The 21,365-nt window shown below is 45.2% G+C and overlaps 1 protein-coding gene and 1 long non-coding RNA gene across 6 annotated transcripts in view; both read left to right on the forward strand.

Annotated features, from left to right (window-relative positions):
- RAMP3 (receptor activity modifying protein 3) overlaps positions 1 to 2,890 on the forward strand; it is a 43,577-nt gene extending 40,687 nt beyond the window's left edge. For 3 of the 5 annotated variants that reach the window (XM_042886523.1, XM_042886521.1, XM_042886524.1), the window contains one exon: positions 852 to 2,889. In XM_042886523.1, coding sequence (XP_042742457.1) covers positions 852 to 1,107 — 256 coding nt within the window. In that variant the 3' untranslated portion in view covers positions 1,108 to 2,889. Of the gene's footprint in view, positions 1 to 851 lie in introns of all 5 variants that reach the window. The other 2 variants (XR_006181558.1, XM_042886520.1) reach the window with 2 other exon arrangements.
- A 174-nt stretch (positions 2,891 to 3,064) lies between these two features.
- On the forward strand, positions 3,065 to 9,789 carry LOC122188317. Its single transcript, XR_006181549.1, has 3 exons — positions 3,065 to 3,099; positions 4,139 to 4,188; positions 9,714 to 9,789. It is a non-coding gene; the product is annotated as an uncharacterized LOC122188317 (long non-coding RNA).
- Positions 9,790 to 21,365: the final 11,576 nt, after the last annotated feature.

Consider the following 21,365-nt stretch of genomic DNA (forward strand, 5'->3'; position numbering starts at 1 on the left):
GATGAGGTGTTGATTATACATATTTTGCTCAAAATTTTTGGTTCATTTGTGTTCACATCTTTATATGATACTCAGTTGCAATCAGCCCTTAAATGGGGTCTGAGAGGTGCACCCAGGCTCAACCCCCCTTCCAGTCACACAGCCAAATTGCCTTCATCTGTGGTCGCAGGGCTGACCCTGTTCTTTTCCCCAGGTGATCAATCAGTGGTTCAGGCTCTGATTCAGCAGTTCCCATACATCACGGTTTTTGTTATCAGTACTCCACATCATAACACCATGTAGTGTACTGGGAGTTAAAGAGTCAGTGCTCCAGTTCTGTCAGGATTTCCGAGTACCTGCTTCTGAGGAGAGAAGAACCACATGCTCCAGGGGACTTTGCAATTCTGTTTCCCATTCAGAGAGAAAGATGAAAACTTTGCAGCTCATGAGATGTCTCTTTTTCCCTTTCTGTTCATTCCAGCAGTGCATGTGTTCATCTCACTTTCGGCAGTAGAGTAAGTTCTTTGGTTTTTGGACAGTTTCTCTCATTTTATTTGATTTTTTAGCTTCAATTCCAATTGAATTGCATTATATTGTATCATATCGTGCTATCTTTCATGTGGATATATTTTCTAGTAAATTAGCTATCCTCCTCAGATCACTGACACTGTTTTGGTTTTAGGCGCATCTCCCTACCCTTTCCCCTTTTTCCCTTTCCCAGGGCATGGGTTCATGGGTCCCTCTGCCCCATTAGTCACAGAAGCAGGCTGAACCAGCCTGTAAACCACTGACTACACAGCACTCATTTTTTGTTTCTGTGTGCATAACATACGTATGTGTTCAATTGAAACTTCATTTTCTTCTTTTCCTAGGTATTATAATAACTTTACCCAGTGCACAGAACGTGAAGCCAACAATGCAAGTTGCTTCTGGCCAAACCCCCTTGCAGAGAGCTTTATCACTGGAATTCATAAACAGTACTTTTCAAACTGTACTTTGGACAACATTCACTGGGAAGATCCGCCAGATGAAATTCTCGTAACTCTGATCTTGATTCCAGTCATATTGACATGTGCCATGATAATGCTGGTAGTATGGTGCAGTAAGAGAAGTGATATTCTAGTGTAAGTTGTTCCCAGTGGCTTTATTTTTAGCATTTCCTTCTTCAAGGAAAAAAACCAACAAACTAAGAAAGAAGGATGAAAAAAGAAACCACGTGAAAATTTCAAATCTGCATAAATGGAACCTGTGAGATGCTGGGACAGAGATTATGCTTCTGTGAACAAACAACTGCTTTCTTCTGTCAAAAGTCAGTGCTTCTGAGGTTGGTCATCAGTGTTCCTGGTGCAAAGACTTCACTGTTGTCGGGTATCATAACCATAGAATTCACAGGCATTTCTCAGGATTAAGGTAGTCCACAGGTAAGTGGGCCCCTTGGCTGCAAGAGAGGTAAAGTTACTTTCCCATAGGTAAAGCTAGTTGGTAAACCAAGTTTTGCAAAACTGTATGTAAATGTATATATACACGGTGTAGCATTATCCGTGAGTAAGGTGTTATCTCTTGAGTTTCTGTGCAGAACTCTTGTGGTTTTCATCTGTGAACCTTGTAACGCAGATGTAAGACCATTGGCAAAGAAACGGAACGTGGATGTGTAACCAAGCGACAAGCTCTTCTGGAAGTCAGTGCAAAACAACGTTATCAAGAACTGGAAATACTGTCTCGGCAAAGAACAATTAATGTGTCCATTGCAACATGGGAAAAAGTAATGCTGTGTTATAAAATAGCTTAGGAAATGAATGTATTTGAGCATAGCTGAGATTGTATGGCTTACAAACAAACTCTGGAAGGATACAGATCTTACTTTACAGAAAGTCTGTGAGAGGAAAATGATTGATTATAAGGGAAGAAACTTTCATATACCAGACTATTTATTTTTCTCTTTTATTATTATTATAGCTGATGACTTGAATTCACTATATACTCCCTGCTCTCACTTTAATCTGTGCAAGTGACATCCTTCAAATAAACATTAAGGTGTGATGTTGATTGAGGAGCCTTTTAGAGGGTAATTTTGTACTTGATTTGTTTTTTGTCCTGTGAAGAGTGTGGGAATTGAAGTATGGATATCGAAGAGGTCTGAACATAACTTGGAACAGACATAGGAGGAAAGAGAAGAAAAATCTACTCAGAAGTCTTATTCTATAAAAGTATCCCAATTAACAATTTGAATAAATGTCATATGCCCAAAATAAAACAAATTTCTTGTTTGTATTATAATTTCTTTTTCATTTCACAAAATACCTTCTAGTCAAAAGCCCTTCCATTATAAGCAAATAAAGTCTGTTACAAGTAATTGCTCATTTTATTATGCAGTAAGCAGGCAAATAGCTGGAATGTCAAAGGAATGATATTCCATATCCTAGTTAGATTCTCTCTTTTAAGATTCTGGTCTGCTGTTTAATGACCAGGTCTGAATCAAAGCACTCCCTATATTAAAAATGTTTATATGTAAGTACATAAATAACAAGTGTAGATACACTGTTTTGTGTTCACACCCTTTCACAATGGGTAAAAACACTGGCTTTTTAAAAAAATTACCTTATATGGTATAATTACGATTAATGTCGTAAGTTCGTATGTATTTTCCCAAATATATTCGTTCAATCTCTGGATGCTAATGGAAAATCACTCTTTGTAAAAGAAGTGTGAAATGTGTTCTAAGGATTTCTGTATTAAAATGTTTTGGTCCACAAAAACCTGTAATAAACAAAAATGATCATTCATTTGAACCAAAAGATTCATCAGATTCATCGACTCATTTTGTGTGGCTAAAATCAAATAATTTTCCAATTACTGATATTTTGCATAAAGTTTTCTTCTCATTTTATTTTAAATGTAATAGCAAAATATTTATTTGGAAACTGCATTAAAATAAATTCATGCTTTTTTTGCAAACCTATTCCTTTAACAGCTATTGCTGTGTTTCCTATGAGTTCTTGACGTCTGTTTCAAACTAAGTTCAACTGATCAACTAGTCATCTTAAAGGCATGAGCCCTCCAAAGATTGGCCTAGGAAATAGATGGAGAAGAAACTTTCAAGCTGATACATCATGCTAGTAGGTGTGCATTTTGAGTTCTTTAAAAAAGGTCATACTTACATGGATTCTGTTCACATTTAAAATAAAATCTAGTGTGTACTTTTCAAAGAGCATAAGAAATGTAAGATTCAAAGATTAGGGGATTTTCTTGCATGAACTGGGGGGTAGGGTGTTGTTTAATCTTTTTGTGTGTTTGTGTGTCTTCTCTGAAGTAGGATATTGCACTGTTATTTTATATAGTTGATAGGAGGGCAGATGGTTTGAAACTGCGTGCGCAAAAAGATTTCAATAATTTGGTGCATTTATCTCTAAGTCTTCAGAAACAATTCTAGTGTTCATAATGGAAAAACCAGCCACAGTGCCCAGTTTTTAACTGCTCTGTGCATTAATAGGGAGCCAGAATGGTAACTGTTGGATCCTTGACATCACCTATACTTTATGTTAGTGGGATTTAGTAGTTTTTTTAATACTGTGTGAATCTACCTTTTCCCAATAGTCTGCTTTTCCAAGAAAATCATACCTAGGACTAAGAATCCGGCTCATTTTGTAGTTGGAATTTAATTTTCTGTTACGGTTTAGTCTCAGAGGAAAATAAGCAGAGATTAAGCTAGAAAGAAAATAACTGGTGCATTTCCTTCCTAGAATTAGTATACTGGTTGAAACCAAGTGATGCTTAGGTTGGAAGAGAATTGATGACCTTCCAAGCAGCCAGCAAAGTCAGCCAGCTTTACTTCAGTAGCATGTGGGATTTTTTTGCATTCACGAAGATATGCAAAAACGTGTAGTTCCATGGGACACCAGAGTCTGAGCAAGGAGTTTCACCAGGCTGTATCAGACAGCCCCATTCTTGGAGACACAAGACTGGGGTTAGAATCTGTAATCTTCTAAGACTAAAAGGAGATTTGAAAATAAGCTTTACTTAACCTTTATGTAGCATTCCCATTTGAATTGAGAAGACTCTCTATGTTTCAGGCTGGCCTGGAATTTCGATATGTTGATCACAGAAATCTTCTGCCTCACGAAATGAAACTTAGAATAATCCCTCTCTTTCTCTGGTGTAGGTGGTAGTGTCTCTGCACATCTAAATGTCACCTGTGGATCCTGGTGGCAGGTATGTACCCAGTCTAATAAATTGCTTGGATTTTGAAGCTGACGTGAAGTACAAATTTTGCTAAGCAGCAGGGCTCAAAGATAATGATGCAGTAAGTGATGGACATTGTTTTTTGTAAGCTGTCATCACTTAAGATATGAGGGTTCCTCATTCAGAGACTGAGAGATCCTGATTTGAGTTTGCAGTGTCTTAGTTTCGATGGGAAAGCAAAAATTCTTCTTTGCTTCTCAGATGACTTGAGAGGATGAGGGATATTGTAGCCTTCCATTACTTCTGAATTCAAGAAGAACTAAGCTCTTTAGGTGTTCTGACTGAAATATGTAAGAGTGTGTGATGTTTAATTCTGAGATGTACTGTAGGATATGGCATAAGCTATTTAATGTGAATTAAAGAATCTGCATTTCCAGTTATCTGACAGAATTTTGCAAGAATGAGTTGAGATCCCAAAACAACTCTGTGATATGATAAAAAAGCAAATTTTCTGTACAGGAGGAATGGTGTACTAAGTGTATCAGAGGCTCTGGAGCATAGTAGCTACTACTTTAGGTAAAATCTCAGCAGAGAATTTGGAAAGAGCACAGATAGTAATGATGCATGATGAGCATGTTGGTCAACACCAACTGTGCCAAATATACTTGGGAAATAGAGATGGGAAAAGACCCTTTTTCCAGATCCTAGGTAGTCATAGCATAGGCACGAACCTCTTGGAGCTAGCTAGGTAAGAGCTAACTCTGCTCTAAATTGTTGGGAGTCACATTAGGGTGATACTGTGCTCCACTTGGCTTTGAGAGGTTAGACTTAGTACCTTTTGCAAAGTCTTCCTAATGCAATAACCAGACTGTGGAGCTGGAGACTGACACGTGAGGCTGAAGATGATGTGTCTTTGTAGGATTTCCCAAGAATATAAATATACAGGCAAGACTTTTGGGCACATGACTAGTTTGTTTGGGAAGCTCCAAGTCTGGCAGGTTTATGACTGGAATTATTCCTTGAGATCTGCCATTCAGAGATATCTGAATTCTTAACAAATCCTTCTGAGTGGAATATTATTTTCTTTCTAAATTTAGATATCTGAATTGTAGGCATCTACACAACAACAGGTTCTCTTACCTGATTTTCACAGATCGGCCTGGGTTGAAAAGGAGCACAATGCTCATGTAGTTCCAACCGCCTGCTATGTGCAGGCGCCACCGCAGCCCAGGCTGCCCAGAGCCACGTCCAGCCTGGCCTTGAATGCCCGCAGGGATGGGGCCTCCACAGCCTCCTTGAGCAACCTGTTCCAGTGCTTCACCACCCTCGGGGTGAAAAACTTCCTCCTCATATCCAACCTAAACCTCCCCTGTCTCAGTTTAAAACCATTCCCCTTGTCCTATCACCATCTACCCTCACAAACAGCCGTTCCCCCTCCTGTTTATACGCTCCCTTCAAGTACTGGGGACCAGTACTTGAGGTCTCCCCGCAGCCTTCTGTTCTCCAGGCTAAACAAGCCCAGTTCCCTTAACCTCTTCTCACAGCAGAGCTGCTCCAGCTCTCTGCTCATCTCAGTGCCTCCTCTAAACCGGCTCCAAGAGCTCCGCATCCTTCCTGTACTGGAGCCCCAGGTCTGGATGCAGCACTGCAGATGGGGCCTCACAAGAGCCGAGCAGAGGGGGACGATCACCTCCCTCTTATTGCAGGCCACTCCTCTTTTAATGCAGCCCAGAACATAGTTGGCTTCCAGGCTGCAAATGCACACTGCTGGCACTGCTCTCATCCACCAAGTCTTTTTCCTCAGGGCTTCTCTCAAGGACATCTTCCCTCAATCTGTGTGAATACCTGGGATTGTCATTTTCTCTAATGAGAATAGGAGATACCTCATTAGATTAAATTAATAGACATTCTCTCTAGACTCCTTCAATTGGATCTTAGTAGTAGTCACACTGTAGCCTCAGATACAAAGTAGAGGAAATTAATGCTCACAAGTGAACTGAACTGTTTATTGGAAAGCTCACCAAAGAGACTGAATACTGCATGTAAATACAGGTAGCGAGTAGGATTACACAGATCCACTGGCACAATTTCTAAATGTTGTGAAGTTGCAGTACATTAATTGCTCACCTCATACAAATGAGTTGGCTTAATCATTCAAAAACAAGCAAAGAAAGGCTAACAGTCTCCATCATGAGCTTAAGAGACTCTTGTTTCTTCCTTCCATTTAACAAGACTATAACAGAGCTGCATACTGATATTTCCCAGCTGGGCCAACAGTTGATGCTTATTCTATGGAGACTCAACTGTGCAATCATTTGTATACGATTGTGTGTGAACGGTACATCTACTCAATATTTGATGCACAAACACACCTTTTTATCCAGACCATAAATGCATTGGAGGCTCATATCTTCAGCATGTTTCAGCTATCTTCAAGAACACAGCATCTGAACCAAAACACTGTTGGGAGATGAACTAATGAAAGTGATTAAGCATGTCTGTCTGGTCATGCTTCTGTAACAACATTGCATACAGATCTAGTCAGAGAGAGGTGAAGAGGGCTTTCACAGGGGTATTTTATATTTGGTTAACTGCTGTGAGAACAAATATACACACTATATCAGAATTGAACAAACCAGGTCTTTTTGTTTGTTTGTTTGTTTGCTTGTTTGGTTTTTTTTGCATGGGAATTTGTATGTGAACTAGTTTTGACAATAACAATGACAGACAATGACAATGACAGATGAAATTATTCTTATTCCAAATGAATAGAAACAGGCTTAGATTTGGGTCAGCTGTAGCCATTTAGTTCAAGTAAATATCCACTTTTGACTGAAATGATACATGTTACACAATAATTTTAAAACGAATCATTCACTATCTGAGTAAATTTTAACCTCAATAAAGAGAGAAAAGAAGAATGAGAAAAATAAAACTATTTAGGTATTTGTTTATGCAGGCTTTGGCTAGCTCCATAATGTAGACTTAGTATGAAATGAAACTACACCACTTTCTGCAGTACCAAGCACTTGTTCTTTCTGTAGGGCATGAAGCTGTTAACCCAGCCAACTTTACATGTATGTAGATGCCCTGCTTTCTCTTTACTTAAACAGAGATATCACTGTCTGTTGATTATTAGTTGTTTAGAACATATCTAGAGCAAAATGTTGGAGATGAGTGTGATGGGGTCACAGCCTCTGAGCCAGCAGAACTGAAGAAACTGCTGGGACAGATTTCAAAGGGAGTTATCATTCCTAATGGGGCTCTGAAATGGGAGTGTAGCTCAGGGCTACCTGGAGTCAGCCTGCAGATTTTAAGGACTCACTTGGGAAGACTTGAGTTTGATTTTGACAGTCATTTCTAAAGATAACTATTAATAAGAGTCACAGTTTACTGAGATCTTACAGAATCTGCATCAAACAGAACCTGTGTTACTTTGTCAGGACTGAGAGTAATGGCTTTCCATTAATTTCCGCTTAAGAAGAGAGATTTGTCTTGAGTACAATATTTATGAGGTGATTGCAATTAATTTTCCTGTCAGCAGTGAGTGAATCTCAGCTTTTCTGGACTCTCTGTTTCCCAAATTATTTTAAAGTGAAAAACTTTGCCAGCAATTTTTATTATTTTTAGGAACTGATCTGAGCACTAAAGCTACTTTATAAAGCCCTTGGCTAAATACCAGAACTTTACAGTCATGTTGGCAGTGTATTTGCTGAGTTTCTTCTCATTTTTTTTCTATCTTTAAACTATTTATTTATTTATTTATTTATTGCTAGCAAAAATAGATTACTTTAGGAATAATTACTCTTCTTCAGCAGAGTAGAAGTACTGGAAGTAAAATTTTGAAAATACATTGAAATAACTAAACTATAATACTCTGAGCAAAATGCTCTTATAAATCTATTTTGTAAATATTTATTTTCACTAACTGAACATAAAAATGTCACTGTTATGGTGATTAATTAGTGTATCTTCTCCATCTGCATGGAGTGTAGGACCTGAAATAACGAATAATTTTTATTTAATTACACGAGGAAAGAAAATGTCTCTGGATATACACGGTGTATTCAGTAGATGATAAGACTAAACAATACAGTTATATAGCACACAATATTGTCAGTTTATGCAGCAGGACTGAGAACATCACCCGCTGGTTACATCAGAAGCTGTAGCGTGCAGGACAAAAGACAGCTGCTAAAGCGTGGGAGCTGCCCATACAACTGCCTGATACCATCCAGGCATGACAAGACTGCAGTGCTTGCTTCAGGATGAGACCGAGACTGCTGTCTGAAACAGCAGCCCGTCTTGCTAGAGGACACAATCCTCTCCAGCGATGGAAGGTTGATTACATTGGGCCCTTCCCTTAGTCTAGAAGGAGAGATATATCTGTACCTGTGTTGACACACCAATTGGGCTGATGCAGACCTATCTAGTGCCAAGAGCAAACCAGGCAAATACTGACAAGGGACTCACCAAGTTGATGGCCACCTATGGAGCACCTCAAGTCATCGAGAGTGATCAATGGTCTCATTTCACTGGTACAATGACACAACACCGGGCAGAAGAAAACAGCTTGAGCAGTGATTCCGCCTGCTAGATAGTCCAACAGGGGCAGGCCTTAGTGAATGCTCTAATAATAGTCCTAAGGCTGCTCTGAAGACAGATCTCAGACCATGCAGGGGTGGAGAAAGAGACTGTGAAACCCTGTGAGACCTGAATGAAAGCTCAGAGATAGCAGACCCAGTGCCCTGAAGATGCTACTGACATGGCCTCCTGTCACGGAGTTGATCAGATCAATCGATGTCCGTGACAGGGGCGACAGGCCTCTGCCCTCCCCCCCACACCCCAGTCCCACAAAAAATGGGAAGGAAGGAAGGGAGGAAAAGAGCAGCGGCAACAATCTATGGAGGAAAACTTACTTTACTATAATATCGGAATACAAGATAGCACAATATATACAATTTAATTGAAATTGAGATGAATAAATCAGACAAGATGAGAGAGAGAGAGTTCCCGGGACCGAGTCAAACCTGAAAAGCTTGGAACGGCTAGGAAAGCACCCTCCAGCACCCACTGCCAGGCAGCAAGAGAGCGCCCCCCCCACCCGGAAGGGCCAGATCCCGTGACTGCTGTAATGTACAGGGATAGGTACTCGGAATTGGGGCACTTTAATGCCCTGTACACTGCATGATGTTTTGATGTGGAATACTGAAGCCCAAAAACAAAAAAACAAGAACAACAAAAAAAAAAAACATAGAACCATGACACCTCCTTGATTAGGATCCAAATTATGGGCACTGATAATTGGGTAGGACCCCAACTTGGCAATGAAATAATCTTCTGCTCCCTGCCCCTGAAAACCTAGAACACAGTACCCATATGTTACAGCTGGTGTTACAGCTGGAAAGATTATTGTGGAGAAAATGGGAAAAGAAGATTCTTTCCCTTATTTCTACACCTTCTGCTGTCAGGTTTGAGTGGATCCTGCCTTGTTACATTTTATAGCAGTGGACTGCTATAACATTGGTATGTTATTAATTTTGTTCTTCTCCCAGAACCGTAACTTAACCAGATGTATGGCAGCTATTGACTACGGCCCGAACCTCTGACTGATCACCTGAGGCGAGCGCTGAGTAAGGTGAGGAAGCACAGATGAAGGCAATTCAGCTGTGACCAGAAGGGGTGGAGCCTGGCCTATGCAGAGCCTTAAACACCTCTTTTTGACCAATGCTCTGTCTCAGTGTGCTCAGCTGTCTGGAATAGGCATTAGAACTAATGGCTTTCTCTATTAGTGATAACAGTCTGTCTTAAATTTATTTACCTTGCTGGTATGGGAAACTGAAAAATACTTAGAAGAATATTTTTATCAAGAGGAGGTGTAAGAAATTACAGACCTAACGAGAGATGGACCAAACTGGAGATCATCTTCAGGGTATATTGGAATTCTGTAATTACATTTACAATTTTACATAATTTGAAACACATGCAACCACACTAGAGTGGTTTTCAGTAATTCATAGAACATTGTAATAAAAGCTGAAAGACTTCAAGCCTAGCAAATCTCAAACCAAAGCATGACATTCTACTTCACATCTACTGTAAGCTTAGACTTCAGAATGGCCCCTATTCCCCAGAGGAGCAGCAGGGTGGGAGGCAAAGCACGGGATGGGGAAACTTCAGCACATGCACAGAGGAGTGGCAGGAGCCACCTTTTTTTAAGGTTTCCTCATTTATCCCCAGCACCCACCCAGGCACTTTGTTCTTGACGGCTCCAATTTGCCAAAAATCAGTGTGTGTTTGAGGCTTTGAGCTGTTTTCCTCTCTGGTAGCGAAAGCCACAAAGCACATCCATCTCTGTGAGCAAGGAGTTGCAGCACACTTCCCTCCTAAGGTTTAAATCAAGACTCAGAATTTAAGATTAAATGTTCAGCCCCTGGCTAATTATGTTTTTAAGGTTCAATTTGCCTGGCAAACCTCTGAGTTGAAAAAAAACAAGGCTCAAATTGTCTTTACATGATGGGGAATATGGCCAAACGAACCCATGCAGAGCTCCAGTGTGCTTTTGGGCAGCTGCCCTTCAATTTAAAGAACTTGGTTTAACCTGTGTTTACCCCCCACTCAGGTCTTTTGCTACAGAATGTGAAGAGCTACCATTTCTCTCTCTCTTTTTTTTTTTTTTTTTTTTCAGTAATGCACAAAAAATTGTAATGAACAGTTTAGTCTGAACCACAGGGAGAAACGAGAGGCTGTTCAGATGTAGTCTCTGGATTATTGAGAGCGACTGCGGCTGCAACGACTTTGAATTACCAATATAACTTTTCCCTCTTTTTTTTTCTTAATAGTACCTTTGTAGAGCTGCTATTAACAATGAAGTTTCCTTCTTTTCCAACAGACAGAAAGATTTATGTGGTTTGGAGAAATACAACTGAACTGATGGGAGCCTCAACACCACTTGAGTCTACCACACGCAGGCTTTACCTGCATGAGCTGCAGACATCTGTCTGCCTGTCTGAATTCCTGCAATGTACCTGCTAGTTTTCCCCCCTCTGTGGATCCACCGATCAATTTCTCCCCTTCATTATTAAAAAACTTCCTTCAGAAATGAAACACGAGGCTCAAACATCTCTGAGAACCTCTGCTGCTGCTGTGTGTAAAACAGATGTGAACATAAAGGTTGTCTGCTGTGTGACATTAAGTGGATTACACCTCCCACTATGCAGAAAAGCACGAGCACCAACATTATACCCACTTGCTAAGAGTCAGATAGAATTTTTACTATGTTTTTAAACATTTCATTTTTTTTTTAAAGTATCTGTAGTCAAACACAAGGCAAAAAGCTGCCAAGAAGTGTTCTCCCCCCGCTGGTGGCACCTCAGTCGTTTCTCTCTCAGCATCCCTGTAGGTATGCAAAAACATAACCAGGACTGACAACACAGGAGGTTTAAATAAAGGAATAATGAGCTGTGGGACACAAAAGGAGATTGTGTGCTTTGTTGTTGCTTGACAAGCAGGTGAGAAATCTTGTCCTGTTGTTGCAGACCCCCATGCAATTACAGCCCAGTCCACAACACCTTATCAGCGCCCGTCTGTCTGCACCCCCACCCAGCACAGGGACATGAGAGACGCACGCCATAGGATGTGGCTCAAGTGCTGAATTTAGTGCTGTGCAACAACTGCCTGTATACCGCGACACGCGACCGCCCCGTGAGCCCCTGACCTGTTAAGCACCACCCAGAACCCCCCCCTGTAACTGCCACCCACCTTAGCCCACGTACCACCCATACTGAGCACCGCCCACATCTCCCCCCTCTCTATGCCAAGCTATCGTGTCCCCTACTTTCTACTGTTATTTCTCATAGTCATTAGTACAAAAATAGTGCGTTGAGGAGCAGATATGCTGGATCCGTTGAAAAAGGTTAGTCCTTGTCTACAGCTGTTGTTGTGCAGAATCGTAACACTAATTATATTAATAACATAATCATTATAGCTCAATCAAGGCCTCGGTTGACAATACTCGAAATGTTAGAAAGACAAACATAGCATGATGACAAGAAGTACTGTTAAACTAATAAAAAGAACAAACACATGGAGGTGGTGAATGTGATAGGCAGTGCCAGCAGGGCGTCCCCTGCTTCAAGGTGCACTTTCCTCTCTCACCCATCACAGATTCTCTCCCGCTTTATTCTTCTCAGGGTCCAAAAGGTATTTTCCATTTGTACGCTGCATCTGCATGGCCAGTGCGTGATACAGAGCCCAAGCGGAACACCTGCTTGCAAAACATAATGAACTATCAAGGTTAGCTCTCTTAGCGTGCGCCTTTGCTTAGGACTTCTTCCCAGTTTTGTCTTTGCAAATCTAGAAAAACTAATTGATAGGTTGACAGCATTGTAACTGGAGCGTTACTAATACATCAAAAGAGCTATTCCCGTACAATACAGCACTGGTAACATTAAATACTGTTTAATTCACATTCTATCTACTACTAAAATAAAAGAAGAACACAACAAACTAGATAACGCCTAATAACTCTAATTCTTGAGACTATATTGATAACACAGGAAAATCACCCACTATATCACACCACTACTACTGCTACTTATTTGCAGTATAACAAGTTACAAAGCAATACCAATAAATAAGAAGCACACAATCCCAGTCATTATAAAGGTTGGATGCTATTTTCTGTCTTGAGATGAGGCCGAACGTATCGTGCTGGAATCCACGTAGGGCCAGTCCATAATCTTTCTCATGGGGTGTCTCCCATATTCCCCTTTTTGTTTATTAAGAATAGATTTCAATGTTAGATGAGTATGCTCAATGATAGCTTGTCCAGTGGGAGAATGAGGAATGCCTGTAAGATGTCTAACCCCCCATTCTTGGAGGAAAGTTAATGTAGCCTTAGAAGTACCTACAGGTCCATTATTGTTTTCAACCAAGTGACATGCGGGCTGCTGAGATGCTACAGCAGGAGACATGGACAGGGCGGAGGGCGGGAACGGTGCAGCGAGCTTTGGGGGTGGAGTGGAGGGAGAGAGAACGGTGAGCGACGTGGACGGAACTGAAGGCAGGAGCAGGATGAGCGTCAGGGCAGGGCCAAGGGCAGCAGTGATGGTGAAGGTTGCAATTTCTCCTCTTTGTGGTCAGGGGTGGGGTCAGAGCTGCAGATTGAATCCGGACCAGGGCTGCTTTCTGCAGCGGTGGGCAGCGGCAGGGGGGGGAGGGAGGGCAAAGGGGAATAGTCTGAAGAAATTCTTCTTTGTCGAATTTGTTTAAGTCCCTCCATTATTTGGTGCCATACAGGCAAAGGCTTAGCAGCCATTCTGTCTTTAGCAATAGCCATCTGTGCTTATATAATAATCGTCCGCCTGAGTCCTCACCTGTTGCTCCCACACTGTACATTGTGCCAGCGTTAAGACTATCCTGGCCGTCTGCTGCCAGTCAAACATTAGCAGTCCTGACGTCACGATGGTATCTAACAGCAGCTGCACCCCTGATCCCGATATCCCTTCTGACTGAATGGCTGATCTCAACTGCAACAGAACTTTATAATTTACAGGATTCCATTGACAGGCCCCATCTGGACCCATGTCTGTCCTGTACTGTGGACATCCACATCCAGACACAGCACTGCAGGTGAGGTCTCACCAGCGTAGAGCACAGGGGCAGGATCACCTCTCTTCACCTGCTGACCACGCATCTTTTGATGCAGCCCAGGATGCGGTTGGTTTTCTGGCCTGGGAGGGCGCTTTGCTGCTCACATCCAGCTTGCTGTCCCAGGTGTTTTGGGACAGGCCTATGCTCAGTCCTTTCATCCCCCAGCACGTATTGGTAGCAGGGGTTCTCTTGTCCCAGGTGCAAGACGCTGCACCTGGATTTGTTGAGCCTGGTGAGGTTTGTCTGTGCCCGCTGCTCGCGCCCATCTGGGTCCCTCTGGCTGGCGGCCCGTCCCTCTGCAGTGTCGCTGCTCCCCACAGCTTGGTGTTGTCAGCAAATTTTCTGAGGGTGGCTCGACCCCGCCGCTGATGTCACTGATGAAGATATGGAAGAGTCCCAGCCCCAGCACGGACCCCTTTGGGACACCGCTCGTCACCCATCGCCGTTCGGACATGGAGCCACTGACCGCCGCTCTCTGGACTCGATCCTGCATATGGTTCTCTGTCCACAGAACAGCCCACCCATTGGATCCGTATCTTTCTAATTTGGAGAGAAGGATGTTGCGGGATGTTGTGTCAAAGGCCTTACTGAAGTCCTGGTAGATGACATCAGTGGCTCTTCGCTTGTCTGCTGATGCTGTGACACCATTGTAGGCAGCCGCTAGGTTGGTCAAGCAGGATTTGCCCTTGGTGAAGCCATGCTGCTCTCCTGTATCACCTCCCTGTCATCGGTGTGCCTTTAGCGCGACTTCCACGAGGATCTGCTCGGTGCTCTTTCCCAGCACAGAGGTGAGACTGCTATGTCGGTAGTTCCCAGGATCATTCTTTCTTCCCTTCTTAACAATGGGTGTGATGCTGCCTTTTTTCCATTCACCAGGGGCTTCACCTGAGTGCCGTGACTTTTCAAATGTCACTGAGAGTGGCTTGGCAACTACATCACCAAACTCCCTTACGACTCTGCGATGCGTCTCATCGGGTCCAACGGACTCCTGCATTTCCGGTTCTGCAGGTGAGCTGGAACCTGGTCTTTGCTCACAGTGTGGGATGGTGAGGGCGGTGTCCGGGCTGGCCTTGCTTCCTCAATTCCCACCTACCAAATCTAATATTTGAGGGGCATGTGCTGAGCAGTTAGAGAAGATGGAGGCAACATGTCCAGTACCTCAGCCTTCTCCTTGTCTGTTACCAGCTACAGTGCTGCTGGTAAGCAGCATCATGCACTTGCTGAGTTTCTCCAGAGCTGCTGAGCAGGCAGACTTCCCCAGCTGTACCGACTGTGCCCTGATCACCAAGAGCCTTTGTGTCATTGTGTCTCACAGCCCCTGGCGTCTTGCTACGGAGCCACTCGTGAGAGCAATGTGCACAGGGTGCAGCCCCCGCACATGTGGGGCAGCGCCTTCATTATTGTGTTGTGTTTAACAGGTGGCAACGGAAGAAGGTCTGCTGTTTCTCCAAACAACGTTGTTAGCTATCCTGTCTCTGGAATGCAGGGTAGCATGCTGGACAATAAAGCCACAAATTAACAAAGCAGCAGCAGATTGGTGGATGGAATTCTGGAATTGTAGCTGATAAGACGACTGGCTGGAGTGAGTCAAGCATCCTTCAGCTTGATCCCGGTCAAAGAGTGCACAGCGAGAAAGGCATCTGGCCTTCATCAGAAGACCACCAGGTGACCTGTGAGAGATACCATGCATGTGTAAAAGAACTGAGACTTGGGGCGAGGAAAAGTCAGTCCTTTTGGGAATTCACTGTAATAACCCAACCTTTTCTTGGGCTTCCATCAGACTGCGAGCTTGGGCTTTACGGGCTAGAGGTGGAGCTTACGCAGACACCTCTGTATTTTCAGAAAGGAACAAGAAGGCTGAGAATCGGGTGCTTTGTTTGACATTTTTACTGGCTGTCCTTCTTAAGGATGCTGCCTGTCCATAGGCGCGTTTGGTTGGTTTGGCTGAAGCTTAGGAGCTTGGTGCTCATGACTTCAGTTCTTTGTGATGCAGAGCTGCGTCATTTGCTGCCCAGACCAAATGCAAATACTTTTGGAGGAGATTACTCTGTGCATTTTTTTTCTTTAATGCTTTTAATGCGAGAGTAGTACATGCCTTCAAACAGGTAGCATATAAAATACGTTTATATTTCTCTCTCTTTTTTTTTTTTCCTTTGTTCCCTGGAGCAGTGGTTCGGGGAAATATGGATTCTTTCTTCTCTGCCACTGTGTTTCCCACAGTGGTGTTCTGGGAATGGCTTCTGTCGTTGATTTTCAATATCGAATACTAGCTGTTATTAAAGCAGTTCAGCTGTGGTGCCCGTGGTCAGAATGCCCTGCAGCAGACCCTGGCCTCGGTTGTGAATGGAAGAACAGACGGCAGATCGCTCAATATCAAAATTGATATTGCAGTGGATATTTACAAGCCTTGGGAGACCTGGATGGGATCTCAGAGTGGCGAGGCCAGGTACGGAAGTTGCTACTGCTATGTTTTTATTCTTGAAGTGGGATGCCTGTTTTGCACTGCAATTGTTTTACAACGTTAATGATTGTTAATCATTCCTAGCCATTCTTGGCTTCACTGCGCACACCTGTCCAATTGATACCTGCTTTTTCATCACCTCAGAGGCTTGGAAAAAAAAAAAAAAAGCATGACGAAATCAACTTGATGATTATTTATGTATTGATTTACAGATATTCTTACGCGCTTAGCAGAGGTTTACTGGGTGTAGGGAAGTTTTCCTTGGTTTTCGTCGTCTTTTTCCAATTGACGCAATTTTCTCCTACCTCAACCCCCATCTAACTGCGTTTTTCCTCTGCCCTCACAACAAGGAAGCATGAGAAGCCGCGGCGCGGCTCCGCGTCGATCCAGTCCTCGTTGTTTCCGCGGTCTCCGGTGCCCACTCGTGGCCAATCGGTGGAACTGCGGCAGTGTTTTGGTGCTGCAGGCACCAGGGCGCATGCGCGCAGGCACGCATTTCCCGAGACTTCCGGTTCCGGGTTGCTGCCCGGAGGCTCTGGGCAGGAGGGAAGGAAGCAAAGATGCAGCTGCAGGCAGCGGGATCTGAGCTGGAGCAGTGCGGCCGGGCACTGTACAGCTCACAGTCTGGGCACACGGAGCAAGTTCGTCCAGCTGAGGGTTGCACGGGGCTGTCCTTACCAAGCCCTGTCCTACAGGTCTGCATGGACTGCACCAGTTCACAGAATCACAGAATCACAGAATTGTAGGGGTTGGAAGGGCCCTCCAGAGATCATCGAGTCCAACCCCCTGCCAAAGCAAGTTCCCTACAGTAGGTCGCACAGGTAGGCATCCAGGCAGGTCTTGAACATCTCCAGAGAAGGAGACTCCACCACCTCCCTGGGCAGCCTGTTCCAGTGCTCCGTCACCCTCACTGTAAAGAAGTCCTTGCGCATGTTTGTGCGGAACTTCCTATGCTGCAGTTTCCAGCCGTTTCCCCTTGTCCTGTCTCCACTCACCACTGAAAACAGTCCGGCCTCGCCATTCTGCCCCCCACACCTTAGATATTTATAGACCTGGATCAGGTCCCCTCTCAGTCTCCTTTTCTCAAGGCTGAACAGACCCAGTTCACTCAGCCTTTCTTCATAGGGGAGATGCTCCAGGCCCTTCACCATCTTCGTGGCCCTCCGCTGGACTCTTTCCAAGAGATCCCTGTCTGTTTTGTACTGGGGAGCCCAGAACTGGACGCAGTACTCCAGATGAGGTCTTACCAGGGCAGAGTAGAGGGGGAGGATCACCTCCTTTACCTGCTGGCCACGCTCTTTTTAATGCACCCCAGTAAGCCATTGGCCTTTTTGGCCACAAGGGCACACTGCTGGCTCATGGCCAACCTGTCGTCCACCAGGACACCCAGGTCCCTTTCCGCAGAGCTCCCCTCCAGCAGGTCATCCCCCAACCTGTACTGGTGCATGGAATTATTCCTCCCCAGATGCAAGACTCTACACTTGCTTTTGTTAAACCTCATCCGGTTTTTTTCTGCCCAGCTCTCCAGCCTATCCAGGTCTTGCTGAATGGCAACACAGCCTTCAGGCGTGTCAGCCAATCCTCCCAACTTCGTATCATTGGCAAACTTGCTGAGGGTGGCCATTATCCCCTCATCAAGGTCATTGATGAAGATGTTGAACAAGACCGGACCCAGCACAGACCCCTGGGGGAACACCGCTGGTTACAGGCCTCCAACCGGACTCTGCACCACCAACAACGACCCTCTGTGCTCTGCCAGTCAGCCAGTTCTCAACCCACCTCACTGTCCACTCATCTATCCCACACTTCCTGAGCTTTGTTATAAGGACGTCATGGAGGACAGTATCAAATGCCTTGCTGAAATCAAGGTAGACTACATCCACTGCTCTCCCCCTATCCACCCAGCCAGAGACAGCATCATAGAAGGCTACCAGGTTGGTCAAGCACGACCTCCCCCTTGTGAACCCGTGCTGACTACTCCTGATAACCTCCTCTTCTTCCAGTTGTCTGGAGATGACATCCAGTACAAGCTGTTCCATCACCTTTCCAGGGACAGAGGTGAGGCTGACTGGCCTATAATTGCCTGGGTCTTCCTTCTTGCCTTTTTTGAAGACCGGGGTGACGTTGGCTATCTTCCAGTCTTCAGGCACCTTCCCCGTCTTCCAAGACTTCTCAAAGATGACAGAAAGCGGTTCAGCAATCACCTCTGCCAGCTCCTTCAGCACCCGTGGATGAATCCCATCGGGTCCCATGGATTTCTGAACATTGATGTTGCCTAGGCGCTCCCGGACCACCTCTTCCCTGACAGAAGGGGGGTCTTCCATTCCCCAGATCCTCTCACTAATCTCCAGGGTCTCAGATTCCTGAGGGGGAGCTTTTTCACTGAAGACAGAAGCAAAGAAGGCATTCAGTATCTCCGCCTTCTCAGCATCCCCCGTTACCAGAACACCCCCGTCACTTAGCAGGGGAGCCACATTCTCCCTAGTCTTCCTTTTACTGTTAATGTACTTGAAAAAACCTTTTTTATTATCCTTTATCCCCTTTGCCAGATTTAATTCCAGGTGGGCTTTAGCCTTCCTTGTCGCATCCCTGCAGACCCTGACAACATTCCTGTATTCTTCCCAAGTAGTCAGACCCTTTTTCCACATTTCATGGGCCTTCTTCTTTCCTTTGAGCTTGTGCACGAGCTCCTTGCTCATCCACACAGGTCTCCTGCCACCCTTTCCCGATTTCTTCCTCACAGGGACGCACCGATCCTGAGCTTGGAAGAAGAGCTGCTTAAATGCTGACCAGCTCTCACAGGCCCCCTTGCCTTCCAACACCCTAGCCCATGAGACAGCTCCAAGTAGGCCCCGAAAGAGATCGAAGTTGCTTGAGCTCTTCCAACTGCAGGAGCTCAGAAGCAACAACAACCCTAACCCAAGCAGGTAATGACAACATATGCACACAAATACACCCAATACAGAATCTGGCATACTACAGTCCTCCCAGAGCTTGTTGCTGCTTTTTAGGCTGCTCTACAGCTATTCTGTCCTTTCCCCGTCATTCCCCTATGTATTGCCTCCTTTCTTTGCCCATTCCTTTTTCAGGCTTTCTCCTTTCTTTCCTCACTTCCTTCCCCATGCCTTCTCCCTGCAACGGCCCCATGTTCTGCTGCTCTTCTCAGCTGACAATCCTCAAACCACACTTCTCAAAGACATTGGATCAGACCGCATACTATCACTGATTTAAAAAAAAAAAAAACAACAACAAAGAAGTACAGTATTACGTATGGATAACAAACTCCTACCTGCTGGAAGACCAATATCAGCTCCTCATCCAGGAGCATCACCGTCACCCCCAGGTTGGGCTGGTGCTGCTCATCTGCCCCGCAGTGCTGCTCGAATGGCACCAGCACCTCCTGGCACGGCCTGCCACCTCCCTGTGTCACCTCTACATGTCACCTCCTCTCACGTCTGTAGTTCTGACTCCACACATCAAACCCATGTCCCCCCATGTCCTCACATATTCCTGTGTCCCCATATGCCATCTCATGTCCCCTCAAGTCGCCCCATGTCCCCTGCCCCACTTTGCTCCTTGCCGATGTCACTGTGGGGTTGAGGACAGGGACAGGGATGCCTGTGGGATGTGTGGAGTCCTGGGACAAGTTGATGGCTGTGCACAGTGGGGTGATGGTGTCCTCGGCGCACGGCTGTGACAGTGGGGTGGGGCTAGTGCCCCACAAATGGAGGTCTTTGGTTCTTTGCTCCCAGAATGGGGCTCATGCCCCACACACGTGGGCAAGTTGTACAGGGAGTGCTTTCTGGAGATGATCTGTCTTTTCTCCAAATCTGCAATCCCGCATCATACCGCAGCAGAAATGGGGCACTGCAGTACATCAGCGATCTCTGACTTGAAGAGCGCAGGGGTTGCACGAAGGGCGCACTGCAGCCTCCCTGTTTCTTTGGTGTTTGGGATTGGTGTTTGAGCCAAAAGGCCACACGCTGCTGTACAGGCAGGTGCCGGGTTCACCCACTGAGGACACCAAACCCTCAAATAATTTCACAGTGGTCTTTAATTGCTGTGCGAGGAGATGATGCACGTTTCTCCCTGTGGAGCCATAAGCTGACCCTGGCAGTTTGGCAGACAGCACTCGCTCCATTCACACCAGTAATCTTAGCCTTTTTGCTGCACATGCAGCTTCTCAGCATCTTGCTGTGTATTGAAATTTGTGCACAGCCTGTGATGGAGCACCTGGTGAGGGGTGTAGCCCTGCGAGCACAAGTGGAAGCAATGCACCCCACCACATGGGGCTGAGCCTGGCTCCGTTTAAGGGCTGGCAGCCCAAAGACTGTTTCTTCCTGGAGATTGCCTCTTGTGGATTGTTGGATGAGTCCTGGCTCTTAGAAAGAGGTAAGTGATTCTTTCTTTATTGCAGGGCTTTGATCTCTGCCTTTCTGAGGGGATCTTAAGCTGGTTTAGAGTAGCTGTGTTTGCTATGCCTCTCCTTGTGATGCCTCTCAATTGTTCTCTGAGGGAAGGGAATTTATTCCGCCGTCTCTGCTGCCGTCTTATGGCCAATATGCGGAACTGCAACGAAATTTATTCCCAGGTCTCTGCTGCCGTTGTGAGGCCACGAAATTTACCTGGGAATTTTTATTGCCACCCCAGACCTTCCCTCACGCTTTGTGGGGCTGTGCCGAGGAGGATGGTCTCGAGATGCCCTAGGGATTGCCCAGGGTCACTGTGCAGACGGGACAGGGGCTGTGGCTGCTGTCCCCAGGGGACAACGCCCTGCCCTGGGCTGCTGCCAGCCCTTCTCCTGCCCAAAATCCTGGGGCACAAACCCTGCTGGGACGAGGCTTCTCCTCGGTCAGTGACAGCTTTTGACATCCTCTGCTGACCCGTGTAGTCCCTTGAAGGAAGCGAAGACCCTGATGGTCTCCAATATCCTCCAGAGATCAATACAGCCCTCAGCAAAGCCACGCTCCGTGTCCTCGTCCCCACGCTCAGCAGGGACCGCTCATGTCTGTCCCTGCCTGGCAGGGGCCACCCCTAAGGCTGGGAGGGTCCCCAGCTCCGTGCCCCGCACCCCACGTCCCGCACCCCACGC

Source organism: Lagopus leucura, unplaced genomic scaffold, assembly GCF_019238085.1.
Source record: "Lagopus leucura isolate 7727_CA_CO unplaced genomic scaffold, USGS_WTPT01 Super-Scaffold_100058, whole genome shotgun sequence".
In the NCBI taxonomy this organism is placed as follows: domain Eukaryota; kingdom Metazoa; phylum Chordata; class Aves; order Galliformes; family Phasianidae; genus Lagopus; species Lagopus leucura.